General features: G+C 31.2%; 2 protein-coding genes and 1 long non-coding RNA gene across 3 annotated transcripts; 2 read left to right on the plus strand and 1 right to left on the minus strand.

The window, feature by feature from the left end:
• Positions 1–989: 989 nt before the first annotated feature.
• Positions 990–1,411, plus strand: LOC9324586 (S-protein homolog 14). The gene is given in 2 exon segments (XM_021010057.1): positions 990–1,160; positions 1,163–1,411. Coding segments are annotated over 2 exon segments (420 nt in total).
• A 4,843-nt stretch (positions 1,412–6,254) lies between these two features.
• Positions 6,255–7,605, minus strand: LOC110230717. The gene is made up of 2 exons (XR_002333895.1): positions 6,759–7,605; positions 6,255–6,660 (listed from the first exon to the last, which is right to left on the minus strand). It is a non-coding gene; the product is annotated as an uncharacterized LOC110230717 (long non-coding RNA).
• A 2,946-nt stretch (positions 7,606–10,551) lies between these two features.
• LOC9323121 (cytochrome P450 81D11) lies at positions 10,552–12,400 on the plus strand. The gene is made up of 3 exons (XM_021010263.1): positions 10,552–11,130; positions 11,267–11,650; positions 11,744–12,400. Exons 1-3 carry the CDS (start codon positions 10,624–10,626, stop codon positions 12,356–12,358), a joined length of 1,506 nt encoding a protein of 501 aa, XP_020865922.1. The 5' UTR covers positions 10,552–10,623; the 3' UTR covers positions 12,359–12,400.
• The last annotated feature ends 4,082 nt before the right edge of the window (positions 12,401–16,482 follow it).

Consider the following 16,482-nt stretch of genomic DNA (forward strand, 5'->3'; position numbering starts at 1 on the left):
AAATAAATAAAAAACACAAAAACTTGAAATCATATACTTTATATGATAAATTTAAAATATATATTAGTAGTATAAATTTAAAATCGTTCAAAGAACGGTATACTACGGGTGAGATCATAAAATTATTAGATTTTATAACAATAATAATTTATTTTCTTGGATTTTATAATACTAATAATTTAGCTAACGAGATAATATAGACGGGTTTATATGGGATGACGGGTTTGGGTCGATATTAATAAATAATGGTATATCACGGATGAAATCCTAAAATTAACAATCAAAATACAATTATACAATCTTAAACACAAAACAAAAGAAACAATATTAACAAAACAAATCCAACTTAAATTTAAAATTTTTATTTATAAAAAAACCGACCCACGATATACTGCAGAGTAAAATATTCAAAATTTTAAAATCCACCATACATCGTTACTTAAAAAAAATGTATGTTTTCGTATCTATACTACAAAAATTGATAGATAGATATCTACATTTAAAAATACAAATTAATATGATATATCTTCAGTTAATCTTTTAAAAATTAACATTATATTTTTTAAAAAAAATATAGCCCTGCGGTATACCGCGGGTTAAATTCTAGTAGTAGGGTTTAAGTTAGATAGCAAGTAATCTAGAACATTCTATAATCTACTCATGAGTCATATAATGAGCATCCATTTTTTTTTTTTTGGCACCCAATGGGCATATGTTTAACATATATGATATAACACTTGCAAGATTTTTGTTGTAGCTTAAACTTTTTGGTTTTTGTTAAGGTGTTTGTGGATCACATAAAATTTGTAAGGTTGAATTCATTTGGTTATATTTTATTGGTCAACCATACTTTTTGACACTATCATGTTTGTGTTTCAATTTAACAAATCATAATTAAGGCCATAAGAAAATACTAACCACACAAATAACTATATACACTGCACTATTGATGTCATTAGATTCAAATTGGAGTTTCATATTACTCAAAAATGAATCGTTTTCTAATTTTTATGTTTGTTGTTGCGACATGTTTTGGATTGAATGTAGCATTTGACATGTTCCCATGTCCGAGTAACACTATTCTAATTACGAACGAGCTTGGTCCCAGTTTGGTTCTTCAGTACCATTGTCATTCAAGAGACAACAATCTAAATGTCTCCCAAATTTACAATTCAATGAAACAAAGGTAATCAACTTCGGAGACAAGTTAGGGAGAAGGACAAGATGGACTTGTCTTTTGAAACACGGCTTATACATGCGATATTATTCAGAATTTATAGGATACCGAATGGGCAACGTTCGTCGATGTGGTCATACACGTCATTGGATTGCCAGAAAAGATGGAATTTATCTTACAAGAAATCAAAATCCGCCACCACTGTTCCATCATGGATGGAATAAAACTAATTAATGTTTATGACAATGATATTTTTTTTTCATCTTTATAATCTACGTCAACATTCTACGTAACCTATGGTAATTATTTTCAGTAAATAAAAAATTCTTTAGTTAATGTAATTTAGAAAACGCTTAGCGTATTAACAATTACCTTTGAGATTCAACATATTTATTATTCCAATAATCATAGATTTTGTTTACAATTTTTATTTTCTTAAAACTTTTGTTAATGTATAAATTAAGTTAAATTTAGTATTGAATTATTTAGTAATTAAGGCTAGGCATTTTTTTTTTGAGAAATTGTTAAAAATGTCTCCTTAGTTGCTCTTCAATGGTCTCGTGTTTACCTAGCTGCGTCGTCTTTCTTCTTTCCCCTTTTCGATCGACGGTGGTGGCTCAATTTTGAGTAGTGGCAATTTCGGTGGCTTGGCGTCGGATATGAGGAGTTAATTTGCAGATCTATGGTGTTCTTCGTTGGTTTTGCTCTCATGTGGCTCAGTCAAGGTTTGTTGCTGCTCGGATGCTTTCTTCCGTTTTGGGGGTAGAGTTTTAGATTCTCCGTTTGGGTGGAAATTCTCTGATCTGTTTTCATTGGCTCTGTTCTCGTTGGATTGGGAGTTGGTGATGGTATGTTGCGTGCTCCGGCTGCATCTGTGGCAACGGCCTCCGTCATTTATCTTCAGGTTGTGTTTTTGCCTTTGGTTAATTGCTCTGTTGGTTGGACGTGTGTATCTTCTAGGTTTGGTTGTGTTTTAATTTGGTTGAGGAGTGAAGCCTTAGATTCAAGATTAGGGTTGGCATTATTAGCTTTTATCTCTGCCTCGCTGTTATCCTCCCTTCTGGATTCTAGTGGTGTGAGATGGTGAAGGTTTCGTTTTGTGGGTTCTTCCTTCGGATGGTAGTCTTCTGCAAAGGCACCTACTAGCTCTTTTCCTTTTTGGTATGAGTTTTAGACGATGCAGGTGGCTCGGTCTTCATTCCTTCTCTTGCGTGGCGTAACCAGTTCTTAGCCTGTAGGTGGCTCTGGCTGGGTCTACGAATGTCCGCGTGTAAGTAATGGTGATCCTCTTTGAAGTTTTCCCCTTCGGATTTCAAGGTTTCTCTTTGTCCCTTCGCCTTCTTGTGCTCTCTGGTTTTTGGAGTGGTAGTGATGGTTAGGTTCTGTGCTCTAAGTCTCTTGTTCATCTGTGTTCGGTTCTGCTGGAGTTGTGGTTGTGTGAGTTCAGGTTTGTACCCTTCTCGGGCTTTCTCTGTTGAAGGCAATCTAATGATGGGTCCTCTTCGAAGCTCCTGTTTGTATCTTCTCTCCAGCGCCAAAGCTGTTCTATGGAATTGTTCGTCGGGTGCTTTTGGTGTAGAGTTTCAGTTGTGAATTGCTTTTGAGCTTTTGTTTTATGCCATTGTCCCTTTTCTTTAAGGTTTTTTCTCTCTTTTATGTCTGTCCTTTGGGACCTTTAGTCTCTGGGGGTTTATTTGTACCCGCCGGCTTTGTTTTCGGAAAGATCTATGTCTTTGCCGTGATGTATAACTCAAATGTATCCCATCAATGAATCATTTAGACGAAAAAAAAAAAAGAGTCCATTTTTAAGTTTGCCCTCTTTTAATTTTTAATGACCATTTTACCCTTATTTGAAACAAAATTAGGTCCACAAAATACAAAATATTTTTTGGCGGGAAAAGTGATCCTGCAATTTTCCCGCCAAAACACTTGTAAAAACCTTTAAAATACCTTGTAAAATTTTCCCGTAAAAATTTTTCCCGCCAAAAATTTTTTTTTGCGGGAAAAGTGATTCCGCAATTTTTTTGGCGAAATTTTTTTGGCGGGAAAATTTTTGGCGGTAAAAATTTACAAGGTATTTTAAAGGTTTTTACAGAGTATTTACAAGTGTTTTGTAAGGTTTTACAATGTATTTTAAAAGGTTTTACAAGGTACTTATAAGGTTTAGGTTTTATAAGGTATTTATAACTTGTAAAACCTTATAAAAAACTTGTAAAACCTTATAACTTGTAAAACCTTATAAAATAGCTTGTAAAATCTTATAATATCTTATAAATACGTTGTAAAACCTTTTAAAATACATTGTAAAACCTTATAAATACCCTGTAAAAAACCTTTAAAATACCTTGTAAATTTTTTCCGCCAAAAATTTAACGCTAAAAAAATTGCGGAATCACTTTTCCGCAAAAAAAAATTTTTGCGGGAAAATTTTTGCGGGAAAATTTTACAAGGTATTTTAAAGGTTTTACAAGTTTTTATAAAATCAAATTTGTAATTTTGATATGTGCACATTCTCATGTTTACCTTATATATTTGTGATATTTTTTTATTAAAAGAAGGATAATTTAGTCATTTTGTACATAAAAAGGGGTATTTTTAAAAATGGACAGCCAAAGGGGCATTTTTGAAAAGGGGTATTGAAAAAAGGACATTTTTGTTAGTCTCCCTTTTTTTTTTACTTTTTTTTTTGGCAAAGCAGGGTAGAGTCTAAAATTAACTTTTTCTCATTTGCAACTTCCAGAAGGCCAAATAGTCACTAATCTTTTTTTTTTTTTTGATAAAATGGTTAATAGTCATTAATCTACATGACATGCAAATTCAAAAAGCTTAAACCTATAACAATCACAAATTTTAATACATTGATTAATCATTGTGATGACCGGTAGGTATATATATATATCATTAGTTAATTTTCATTGTAAGCTCACTGAATCTATGGCAGTTTTTTTTTTTGTTAATATTCATTGCAAGTTTATTATACATATATATGGTAATATCAGTATGGGATTTCTACTTAACCATAGAAGTTGGTCTTTTTTTTTTCTTAATTGTGTCGAACATTTTTCTTTAAGCCTTGTTTGTTTGAGAGGAAGGATTGACATAACCATGTGAATGTATCATTTATTTACTTAGCCTTTTGAATGTTCCACGTGATTGCTCCTTCTCTGTCTTCTCTTCTTCCGCATGATCACTGGAAGCTGATGAGTCAGATTCTTGGTATGAGCATCGCTTTCCATAGAATGGTAACAATCAGAGATATCAGTATTTTTCAACCTATTGAATTAGAGTATTATACTATCTTGAAAAGACTATTAACATAGGTTTAACAAAAATGTTACACAATCTGCCTCTTCACATGTTTATTATCAAAACCCAATTTATTAAAATCATAAAAACTTGCTACACATTAGCAACCCTGTTGGGATAGAGTGTATGTACAGTACAGTACATTAACTATTTATCATTGTTTACTTTTATATTATAGTTGCTCCCTCCACTTTATTTCAAGTGTGTATAATATTCTTTCAGTTTCATAGATAGTGTCGTTTTAAGATTTAATGTGTGTTTTACAAAAAATTTCATTTTATATTTCTAATGTAAAATTTCAAATAAAAATCCAATTTTAACCCTATTGCTTTAAAGTACTAATCTTATTATCTTATTATATAAAGTATGATTTTCAAAGTTAGTAATTCATAAGATTGTGCAACGTGTCAAGTCTATTGATCAGATGTTGACATGTATTAGAAAAAGTTAACTTTTTTTCCCTTAAAAAATAGAAAAACTAAAAAAAAAGACAAATTTATATATACTAATTTATATGTCTTTATCTAAAAAAAATTATTTTTTCTTAACCAAAAGGAAAATTAACCAATTTGTTTTTACATGTGTTATTGGTCAATTAAATTTAGCATATATTAATTTTTGAAAAAAAAATTAGTATGGATATTAACTAATTAAATAAGCCCATTGAAGTTTAAAATAAAAATATAATTTATTTAACATTAATTTAATTGGATAAAATTGTATTTATCATTGTAATATAGTGTTTTCATTTGTTAAATTAAAACACAAAAAAAATTAATGAGCTTATGATAATAACTTTTTGAATACTTATGTTTTATTCTAAAGTTTTTAACGCATCATGTGATGGAGGTGCTTGCATCATTTGATGTGTTTCCGCAAGCTTATACTTATGTTTTATTATAAGAATTTTAACGCATGTAGTCATAAGTGAAAACACAATTTTTTTAGAAAAAATGGCTTATAGGATTGACTTTTAAATTACTTAATGAGAAGTTAATATGTTTTTTTATTAATTTTAGCTCATTTAAAATTATATTGCATGAGATAAAACTAACTTACGAGATTACGCCATAAATAAAAAATATATATGTTAAAAATGTTTGTTATCCAAATACTTTTGTGGATTTCTGTTTTTTTGTTAATTATGTTTTGTTAATTGTTAATTATTTTTAATATTAACTAAGCTATAGATTTGATCTGATATAAATATTATTTTGATATAAAATTGTTATCACTTAAGATGAAGTGTGTAGAATTATAATCAAGTTTATTATGATAAAATAGATAGTTAAACTGTATTGCAAAATTCAAATACTATAGTTAAAATTTTACAGTTATATCTTATATAAGTATATTAATAGTTATATATATATATATATATATATATCACACTTTTCTCTCATTATATCTATATATACATTTTTGGATGACTTTTAGCAAATAAATCATGGGGTTGGGAAGTATTTACAAAGAATGCCATTGGTTGGGTGGGTTTTTTTTTTAAACGATTGGCCCGGATATTAAGCATCGGATCTCTTCTGTTTCTTCCCAAAAACGACATTAATTTAAATTTTCGAATTAAATATTTGACCATTTAACAATCTTCCCAAAATCTCTCCATATAACTTACACGATTAGTTACTAAAATAAAACCTCCGAGATATTTGCTAGCATTTAATCACTACCAAATTAACAATTTCCATTTTCCTATTTTGCATTTCCTATTTTAAAGATTCGTCTCAAAATATTAACTCCACGATTTGGAAACAAATTTCAAATCTGATGCTCAACTATTTGCCATAAAAATCTCCACAAAATATTGAATCCATTTTCTCGACAATCTCTCGACAACAGAAACTATATGATTGTATTAAAAACGGATTTGGTGAATATTCCTGAAAAATCCGATTCAAAAGATTTGATTCTAATTCAGTTTAGGTTGCAAATAAATTTTACTTGGTCACCAATAGATTATTGACTTAATCGGAACTCGCCTATAAATACTCTCTAGCTTTACCTCTCATCACATTATCAAACACACAAAGCTCATCACATCTCTTTGGATTCAGAGACAGGAAAAGAAAGAGATGATTCCGGTTGAGAAGGTTACATGAAGTCCTCAGAACAGCAGAGGAGACGAAGTGGTTTGTCAGATAAGCTTGAAATGGCTTCAAAAACTGAACTTTAAGTTTCAAAATTTCTGGAAATTCAAAAAATCCTAATCTCTAATTGTCATAATGAGGAGACAATAGAGAGAGAGAGGGATTAGATGTACCTAAGATCACAGAAGATTGGCGACAGAAGAATCGCTGAGGGGTCGCGTAGTTTAATCGGAAATCGTAGCCGTAGGAAACAGCGGTTTATATGGTGAGCCTTGAGAGCATCGTCGACCAATAAAGATGGACGACGTCATGGGAATCGCCGGAAAAGGAGAAAGAGATTAGCTTCGAGGACGAAGCAATGGCGATTTTGGTTTCGACGGAGAAAGAGAAAGCCACAGAGGATTCGTAGGCATCGGGTTCAGAAGCTTAGCCTGCCCGAGAATTCGCTGACGAACGTGGTGTTGGCCGGAGTTACCGTTGTCAGAATCATGGTCAGTTTTGCATTGAAGAAATCGAAGAAGATGCTTCGTTATCATCGTTGGGGAAGAAGCAAAGTAAAAGAGGAAAAAAAGTTTTGTTGGGTTGGGCCTGTTAAAGAGAATAAACAAGTAGACTGAGCCCAATGTAGAGTTTATGAGATAATGGGCCCAGTCTTCTTTTTCTGGCCCAAATACAATAGTCTTCTTCTGATGGTGAAGTTGAGCCAAGTAATGTTTTGGGCCAAGTAATATCACAAGCGATGCCAGCACAAGAAAGACGTGAGAGATACAGAGAGAAGTTGAAACATGTTGTGATCAATATCATACTATGGGCTCATTATAAAAGAAAATAAATTAAAGATAAAAAGTATGAGTTTGTTTAAGGCAAATCATCATTTCTATATTTGACATTACTTAGGGTAAAAAAAAAATTACTTCCACAATTATATATATTGTAACCAAAGTTTTCAGATTTTATATTTAAAAATCAGAAGAACATAACAGTGGATATTTTATTTACGCCACAAGATTAAGCTATGCAATTTTTGGTGTTGGGTAGTGAATTAATTAGTATATGTCTTTTAGTAATAAAAATAATTTGAAATCTAAGAGGTATAAAATTAAAAAATATCACTAACAATATACACATAACTAGACATAATACAAATAGTGTACTTATACATTCAACAAACTATAATATTCTTTACAAAAAAATATTCCAGATATAATAAACGGTGACAACTTTAATATATATGATATAAACTCAATTTATATTTTATAATAGAAAACCATAAATATATTTATTTATTTTTTGACGGCAAAAACCATAAATATTAAAATAACATAATTTTAGAAAAAAAAATTTGCCCCGCGGTGTACCGCGGGTTAAATCCTAGTTTCATTACATTTTGTCTTCGTTTTCTATAAAAAGATTAAACGATGCAATCTCCTATCTATGTTTATTCCAAAGTTACAAGGGTTTAACCTAAGTATCACCCTAAAACAAATGAACGTAGATATCATCAAAGCAGTAGGTCTACAAAATTACCGGGATGTAATATTTTACGGAGAAGTCAATGTGGGAGACCTAGGCCAATCATTCAAGATGGTGTTTGATCTTGGAAGGAGCGATCTCTGGGTTCCTTCACTATTGTAGCCTTACAGTGGACACCCGAAATTTAATGTCTCAAAATCAAGCACTTACATTTCTAGTCTTATTATCTAAAGTATAATTTTCAAAGTTAGTACTTCATAGGATCGTGCCACGTGCCAATTTTCTCAGATATTGACACGTGTAAAATAAAATTTTCATTTCATTAATTTTAAAAGTATAAAAGAATAATTGTAAGAAATTATAAATTTAAACAATTTTAAAAATGTAAAAAGATCATTACAAAATAACTATACTTATATATCTTACAAACAAAATGTTAAAAAAATTATAAGGAAACTATATGTATCTTATTATATATAAAAAAATTGAAATTATAAACTCATTTACTTATTCTAATTTGAAGTTAATATTCTAAAAGAAAAAGGATTACTTTTGCCTTCAAAATTAAAAAGAGATTTTAAAAAATATACAATTAATTAATAAAATACGATAATTAAGGAAATTACACAATCAATTATTAATCCTCAAAGAAAAAAAGATTCTAAATACTCACCTCTATATAAACAAATAGATAGTAACATATTTTCTCACCAAGCAAAAAATTTCTTCAAAAACACCACCATTGCTTCAACTTCGTTCTAATGATGAAGCAATTTTTTCTTGGGAAAAATTTATTATCTAGAGGTCATATGTTTTATTTCAATATATAGATCATATGTTATATTGATGCCTATTTGTCACAACTATATTAAGAGGCTAATCTTTGTCAATATATTTTTTTAACTATTTATATATGTTTACGTAACTAAAACCAGTGGTAAAGAACATACTTCAACATTAAAAATAATTAGATGAAAAAAAACATTTAGTAGCAAAGTAAATAGTAAATTTGTTAATTGATGTAAATAATCAGGATTTAACATATGGTTTGTATCTAAAACACTTACTAAGAAAGTTGTTAAATTATTTTTGGCGAAAATGGAAAACTATGTTTTGGCAATAATAATAATGATAAATATTTGACAAAAGTTTGGTGTTTGCTATTGAAATTTACTAAACTATTATAATAAACTTTACAATAAATTTAAAGTATAGAAATGCAAATTGATGTATTAAGGTAAAACAATGATCAATGAATATATAAATAACTTTTTCTCTAAATAAAAAAAATATATTTTTTAATTTTTAATGATAATTTCTACTTAGAACCAAACTTAATTTTAATTTAATTTATTTTTAAATTTGATTTAATTAAAAAAATGGTCCTAATCTAGTATAATATAATAGATAAATTTATTAGTGTATTAATAATGGGAAAAGAAGAATTTTTACTAGTCTCTTTTCTTAATATGTGCGAAAACTGTAAAGTAACATTTTTGTGAGATAGATGAGTAGTATTCAACTTATTATTACATATCAAAAATGATTAATTGACATATGTGATTATGCTCTTCGTGAAACATCCCATAAAATTGGCATATGTGACTTTCTCTCATTGAGCTAGAATTCCTTTTTTTGTTCTACCTAAAATAGATTACTTAACCGATGTTTGAAAAATTTAAAAAAAATATCAAAAAAGAATTATGAATCAACTTCCACATTTGTTGTCTTGACAAAACAAGATCGAAACTAATAAATGATTCAATATCATGGATCTCTCTCAGCAACATGAGTTAACCTGGCTTGGAAGAACTTATAGTCAGACTTAAGTTCTAGCACTCCCAAGCATTCTTTAGATGGTGAAACCTTCTAGAGCCACCGAGAATGACCAAACCTTACGCTATCGAAAGGTATGACACATATATAGCTGAAACACTTTTAATTATTATAGTTTTTGATATGTCATATGTTCAAAATTAGTTCCAAAAATAACTACGGTTTATTCATAAAATCATGTTTTGCTTACTTGACACATGTACAATGGAGTTTTCTAATAGCATTTACAATATTATTGTCATGGTACTCATTTCCAAATTCTTTCTTTAGAATATATATAAACATGTCAATAATAAATAAAATGTGTATTACATTATGACTCATATTTTTAGTGCATGGCATGTTAAATTTGTAGATTCTTAAGAACAAAATTGTGATTTTACCTCCACATCAAAATTGAAAGGAAAAAAAAGTCTGCTAGACTAGTGGACCCAAAAAAAAAAAATGTTGATATGATAAATATTGTTCTGGAAAATTTAATTATCCAATCAAATTATTACTGAAAATATGATTTTCTACTAGCTAGATTGATTAAATATAAAATTTAAATAATTATTAAGTACCAAAATGATTAAAATTCACTAAATAATTATTAAGTACCAAAATAATTAACAGCTTGTAAATTACTCCCATGTGACTCTTTCTATAATTGACTCTGAACCACCACATCTTTTTCTCTGTTATAAAATCCAAAAATTCACAGTGAAGAAGAAAATCAAATCAACAACAATGGAAGAAGAATCTCAAACCCTAATTCTCACAATCCTAATCCTAATCCTCACTCTCACAATTCTCCTCATCAAAAAACTCAAACCAAAACCAAATCTTCCTCCATCTCCACTGTTCTCACTTCCAATCATCGGCCACCTCCGCCTTCTCAAACCACCGCTCCACCGTATCTTCCTCACCATCTCTAAATCCCTAAACAATTCTCCGATCTTCTCCCTCCGTCTCGGAAACAAACTCGTTTTCGTCGTCTCTTCAAACTCAATCGTCGAAGAATGCTTCACCAAAAACGACGTCGTTCTCGCGAATCGTCCAAAGTCAATTGCTTCTAAACACATCTCGTACAATTACTCATCTATGGTCTCAGCTCCGTATAGTGAACATTGGAGAAATCTCCGCCGTATCGGCGCCGTCGAGATTTTCTCCAGTCACCGGCTTAATAGCTTTTCCTCTATCCGCCGGGACGAGGCCCGGCGACTTATAGTTCGTCTCTCTCAGAACTCTTCACTCGTATGTGAGCTTAATTACTATATTTAGACAATCACTAATTTGGTTATTAAGCTTACTTACTAATTTAGGATAGTAATCTCTTGTTTAGTCTCTGTTTAGGTTAAAGTTTTCTGAATTGTGTCACTGAAATATGCAGGAATTCGCAAAGGTTGAGATGAATTCAATGTTATCTAATTTAGCATTCAACAACATTATTAGAATGGTGACTGGAAAATGTTACTATGGAGATGGTGCAGAGGATGATGCGGAGGCTAAACGCGTGCGGCAGCTTATCGCGGAGGCGATGAGTTGTTTTGGTGCCGGACACGCGGCAGATCATTTACCGGTCTTGAGATGGATTACAGGTTTCGAGAGGCGGGTAAAGAAGATTGCTGGTAGGCTTGATGAGTTCTTCCAGGAATTGGTTGATGAGAAACGAGCGGCAAAGGAGACGGAGAATACGATGATTGATCACTTGCTTTCTTTGCAAGAATCCCAACCTGAGTACTATACAGACCACACCATTAAAGGAACTATGCTCGTAAGTAATCCGAGAATAGCATTTTAAGTTCGTAAGTTGATTTTGAGTCATTGGTAACATTTGGTTTATTTCGTGTATGTGTGCAATGTGCAGTCTCTTATACTTGCGGGGACTGATACATCAGCGGTAACATTGGAGTGGGCATTGTCGAGCCTGTTGAACCATCCCGAAGTACTAAAAAAGGCGAGAGATGAAATCGACAATAAAATTGGCTTAAACAGGCTTTTGGAAGAATCAGACGTTCCAAATCTTCCTTATCTTCAGAACATCGTCTCTGAAACGTTGCGCTTGTACCCCGCAGGGCCCTTGTCCGTCCCGCACGTCGCATCAGAAGTTTGTAAAGTAGGAGGTTACGATATGCCGCGTGGCACGATGTTGTTGGTGAATGTGTGGGCTATACATAGAGATCCTAAGCTATGGGATGATCCAGCGAGTTTCAAGCCAGAGAGGTTCGAGAAAGAAGGAGAGACGCATAAGCTACTAGCGTTCGGGTTAGGAAGAAGAGCTTGTCCTGGGTCCGGACTGGCTCAACGGCTAGTGAGTTTGAGTCTCGGGTCTTTGATTCAATGTTTTGAATGGGAGAGGATTGGCGAAGAAGAGGTGGATATGACTGAAGGTGGAGGACTCACTATGCCTAGAGCTAATCCGTTGGTAGCCATGTGCAGAGCACGTGCCTTTGTTGGTAAAATCCTACACGAGTCCGCTTGACTTTTGTAAATGCTAAAACATGTATTTAGGCAACGGTTATGTTTGTATGTTGGAGTAATTATACCATTTGTACTACAGTAAACTAAAACTTCTAAAATTAAAAATGTCAATAAAAAGGATGGATATACAAGATAAAATCGATTATGACAAAAAACCATGTATACTAATCTAACTAGATAACAACTCGCACTATGTGCGGGATGAAGTGATTCAAGTAAAATTATTATGATTAAAATTATTATCTGGGATCCAAGATCCGTTTGTGTAAAACGAAACATGTTATAATTTTTTTTTTGTTTTATTCAAATTTGGGACTATTTCATATAAGAATATGTTTTATCCGTGAAATATTTGAACCTTGAATAAAGCTTCAACGTGATAAAAAAGTATTGACGAAATGTTACCATTTATGGCAATATGTCTTTCCGTATGTTTTAAAGATTTCGAGATTTTGTAGTATAATTTTTTTTTTTTTAATAAGTATAAGAAATCCAAAATTTAGCGAAAATGAGATTTGATAGTTTCCAAGCTAAGAGTTTGTAGTTTTGAATTCGAGATTCTTGAATCAAATGTATATATTTTAAGTATTCGTAACATATATAGAAATTAAAGGAGATTATCTTATATATTTAAGTAAAAAATTTATGAAAGATATAAAGATTTTGTAGTTTTGAATTCGAGATTCTTGAATCAAATGTATATATTTTATCATTTAAATATAAACATAAATATAAATATAAATAAAACGATTGTTTAACCATCGGCTAAAGAAAATTTATATAAATGTATATAAAGAAAAATATAAATATAAAAATATAGTAATATAAGATAAACAAAAAGTGTATGTTTTTAATTATTAATGGGATATATGGATGTATGAGACTAATGGCAAATTCTGTAAATAGTCTAATAAATTTTGGGTAATTATCTAAATAAAAGTCAAATCATTGTGAGAGTGACACATCAGCGTGGCAATCTTGTTAATAACACATGATGGTAAGGGTTTTTTATAAAAATGTTTCTCTATTAATATATAGGGAATTTATTATTTAAACTCGACTCATACCGTGTGGCCGTATTTATCAAACTTTTAACTGGTTGATTTTGTATACTTTTGTAAATGCTAGGTATTACATGTGTTTAGGTAATGGTTTGTGTCTGTATGTCGGAGTTATTACTATTTTGGTACTATGTAAAACGATGAATTCATTACAATTAAAACGGAGGATACATGACAGTAAATCGATTAATTATGACAACAAAACACATCACTAATCTCTTAGTGATTTTTATTTTTTTTGTCTTAGACAAAGTTTTATAAGTGAGTTCTCTCTTGTTGGAAGGTAACAAACAGATGATGAAGATGATATTAGGTGATAGTTTATACCTTTTTTACTTGAAATAATGGCTATGTGATTCGTCTATGCAGTATCACACGAATCCGCTTGTCGTCTGTATTTGATTATAACCGCACGACCGGCAGTCTAAGTTGACTCCTAGTTCAAAACCCTCTCCAAGGGTCTTATGCATATTAGCTTTACGTGGATGTCTCTCCAGTCTGCTAAGCGCAGTTCAAGGTACTGGAATGCGCGCGCTAACATTTCTACTGCACATTCCTTCGTAGACGCCTACCAAGGTACGTAGTATTCCCTTAAATTTCTAGGCCGATATATTCCGCGTCACGTAGAAACTTATATCATAATTCGGGCCGGTCCGCTGGGTAAGCCACCCAAACAAAGGATTAGGACCACACATTAGAATAAGGATTTTGGGGCACTTAATTAATTTCTTAGATTAGCCTTATAATATTTTCCTTCCATTTACTTTAAAGTTTTGAGTTCGGTATATCTTTCTATAACTCTTTTCATGTTTCTCATTTTGCTTTTTTTCGTTTTTGTATATATTCCCTTATCAATATATTAAAGATAATACAAATTCGAAGCAAAAGAAGAATTATATCTAATTATAAAACTCTACCAAATAAAAAATCCTAAAAAATCATAGATTTCTCTTGTCATTTTCTCAAAAAAAAATACTACTTCCTATCGTCAGTACCAAAGAAGAAATTTAAACCAATTTTTTTTTATTATAGAAAGTAGTTTTTCCTAAGTTTTTTCAAATAATTTGTTGTTTTAAAAAGTAATAGCTAGATGCTTTTTTTCGAAATTTTTTGCTTCAGGCCAACAATATTGTTGGACCGGCCCTGATTTCCACAGTAAATCGCTTTAACATATCTACGATCAAAGAAAGAGCCTTGGACACAGTCGTAGTACATTGTAAGCACGCATGTGTTAAGTGATCTAAACAAAGAGGTGAAGAGATTGAGAGCACGTACGGTTCAATTACATTAGACTAGTGACTAAACGCTTAATTAATGCCGATGAAAATAGCACCAGGAGAAAGAATTAGATATCATCATATCGATGGATTAGTTGGGAAGAGAAGAGTGGTTCATGGAAAGGCTGTGGAGTACATATTCGACTCTTTCTTAGTAGCAAACGAGACAAGCCTAAGAATTCTTGTTAATATACTAAAACTAGTATCTGACAATCCAACTGTCCAGCAAGAGCCACATGATATTTTGGGAGATTTTTTTTTTTTTGTGTTGTGTTGTTCACTTCGTCAAATTCATTCTCTGATTCAAAGCGAATTATATAGTTTTGGTGCTGCTAATTTGCTAAATGTAGTGATGTCAATTTTATAAAAATTAATATGATCATATCATATATTTTCCAGAATACCAAATTTAAGTTTTTGTAAATGCATTTACTAATAATTTGTTTTTCTACCACAAATTGTCAATATATTAAAACTTTAAACAATTTGAAATAAGAGATATGAAAAACCAGTTTTGCACAATTTAATCAAAATATTCTGATTCAAGTAAAATTAATGTGAAGATAAATAAAAAAATTTCTGATAAATTAATATTTATTTCTTATAAAATAATTTTTTTTTAAATCAGTTATCCCCTTTAACAAAAAAAAAAATCACTTATTCTTGAAGATTTTACTGTCAGATTTTTGAATGAAATGAGTTAGGAAAATCTGACTAAAGTGAAATCAATGTTTAGGATGTTATCAATCTGGCAGTCTTGGTTAATTTGGACAACTATTTTCTTTTCTTTTTTTTGATAAACGAACTAAATTTGCGTAAAATACAATATACAGTAATTTGTTTTATCGCGCTGCATGATTCATTTTATAATACAACATTAAATAATTGAGATGAATCCATGTGAAAGCCAGATTCATTAATTTGACGTTCGTGAACTTAGTGTTTTTATGCACGAGTTCTAACCAGTTACCAACTGATACATGTATAACACAAATTATTTTTAGTGTATTAAACAATCTTTTAAATTAAGATAGATCAGCACATTATGTTTTAATTTTTTATTTTATTTTACTCTAGTTCTTATGGTAATGAATGTTATTATAAAAACTTTGTTATATATAAATTGTTGTGTTTATTCAAGGTTTTGTGCAAAAAAACCTCAAAGTCGCTAATTTTTGCAATTTTACCTTCCATCTCCAAAAAATGCAGAATAATCCTATGAAATCCAAAATAATAGATAAAGATGTCAGAATTACACAAGACGATACTAGAAATATTGTGTTATTCCGTTATTGTGTTAAATGGCTACACATACATATATATAGGATTCAACTGCTTTGATTCTCATACTATCCTGAAGCGCATTCTGCAGCTCCTTGATCTTCACAAATCTTTGAGCGCCTTTCGCAGCTCTGTGATCTTCACAATATTCTGAGCGGCTTTCTGCAGCTCCGATAACCTGAACAACAGTCTGAGCGCCTTCCGCAACTCTGATGACTGTAACAATGGTCTGAGTCCGTAGCTTTGATGACCTAAACAACGGTCTGAGCTTTCCACAGCTCTGACTTTAACAACACTCTGAGCGCATTCTGCAGTTTTGAGACTTTAACAATGGTCTGAGCACATTTCGTAGCTCTGCTGACCTAAACAACGGTCTGAACTCATTTCGCAGCTCTAATGATCGTACCATATTACCCCCCTCAAGTTGGAGTGTGTATATCAAGAACACCCAACTTGCTGAGGAAAACAAACAAATCTCTGATGACAACCCATATGATATCTTCTAT

This window comes from Arabidopsis lyrata (genome assembly GCF_000004255.2).
Source record: "Arabidopsis lyrata subsp. lyrata unplaced genomic scaffold ARALYscaffold_2, whole genome shotgun sequence".
Taxonomy (NCBI): Eukaryota; Viridiplantae; Streptophyta; class Magnoliopsida; order Brassicales; family Brassicaceae; genus Arabidopsis; species Arabidopsis lyrata.

Excerpts from the sequence above, each read along its gene's own strand:
- LOC9323121 (XM_021010263.1), top strand. The coding sequence starts at position 10,624 with ATGGAAGAAGAATCTCAAACCCTAATTCTCACAATCCTAATCCTAATC. Across the intron at positions 11,131-11,266 it reads TCTCTCAGAACTCTTCACTC|GAATTCGCAAAGGTTGAGAT; the intron begins GTATGTGAGCTT and ends TGAAATATGCAG. Across the intron at positions 11,651-11,743 it reads CCATTAAAGGAACTATGCTC|TCTCTTATACTTGCGGGGAC; the intron begins GTAAGTAATCCG and ends TGCAATGTGCAG.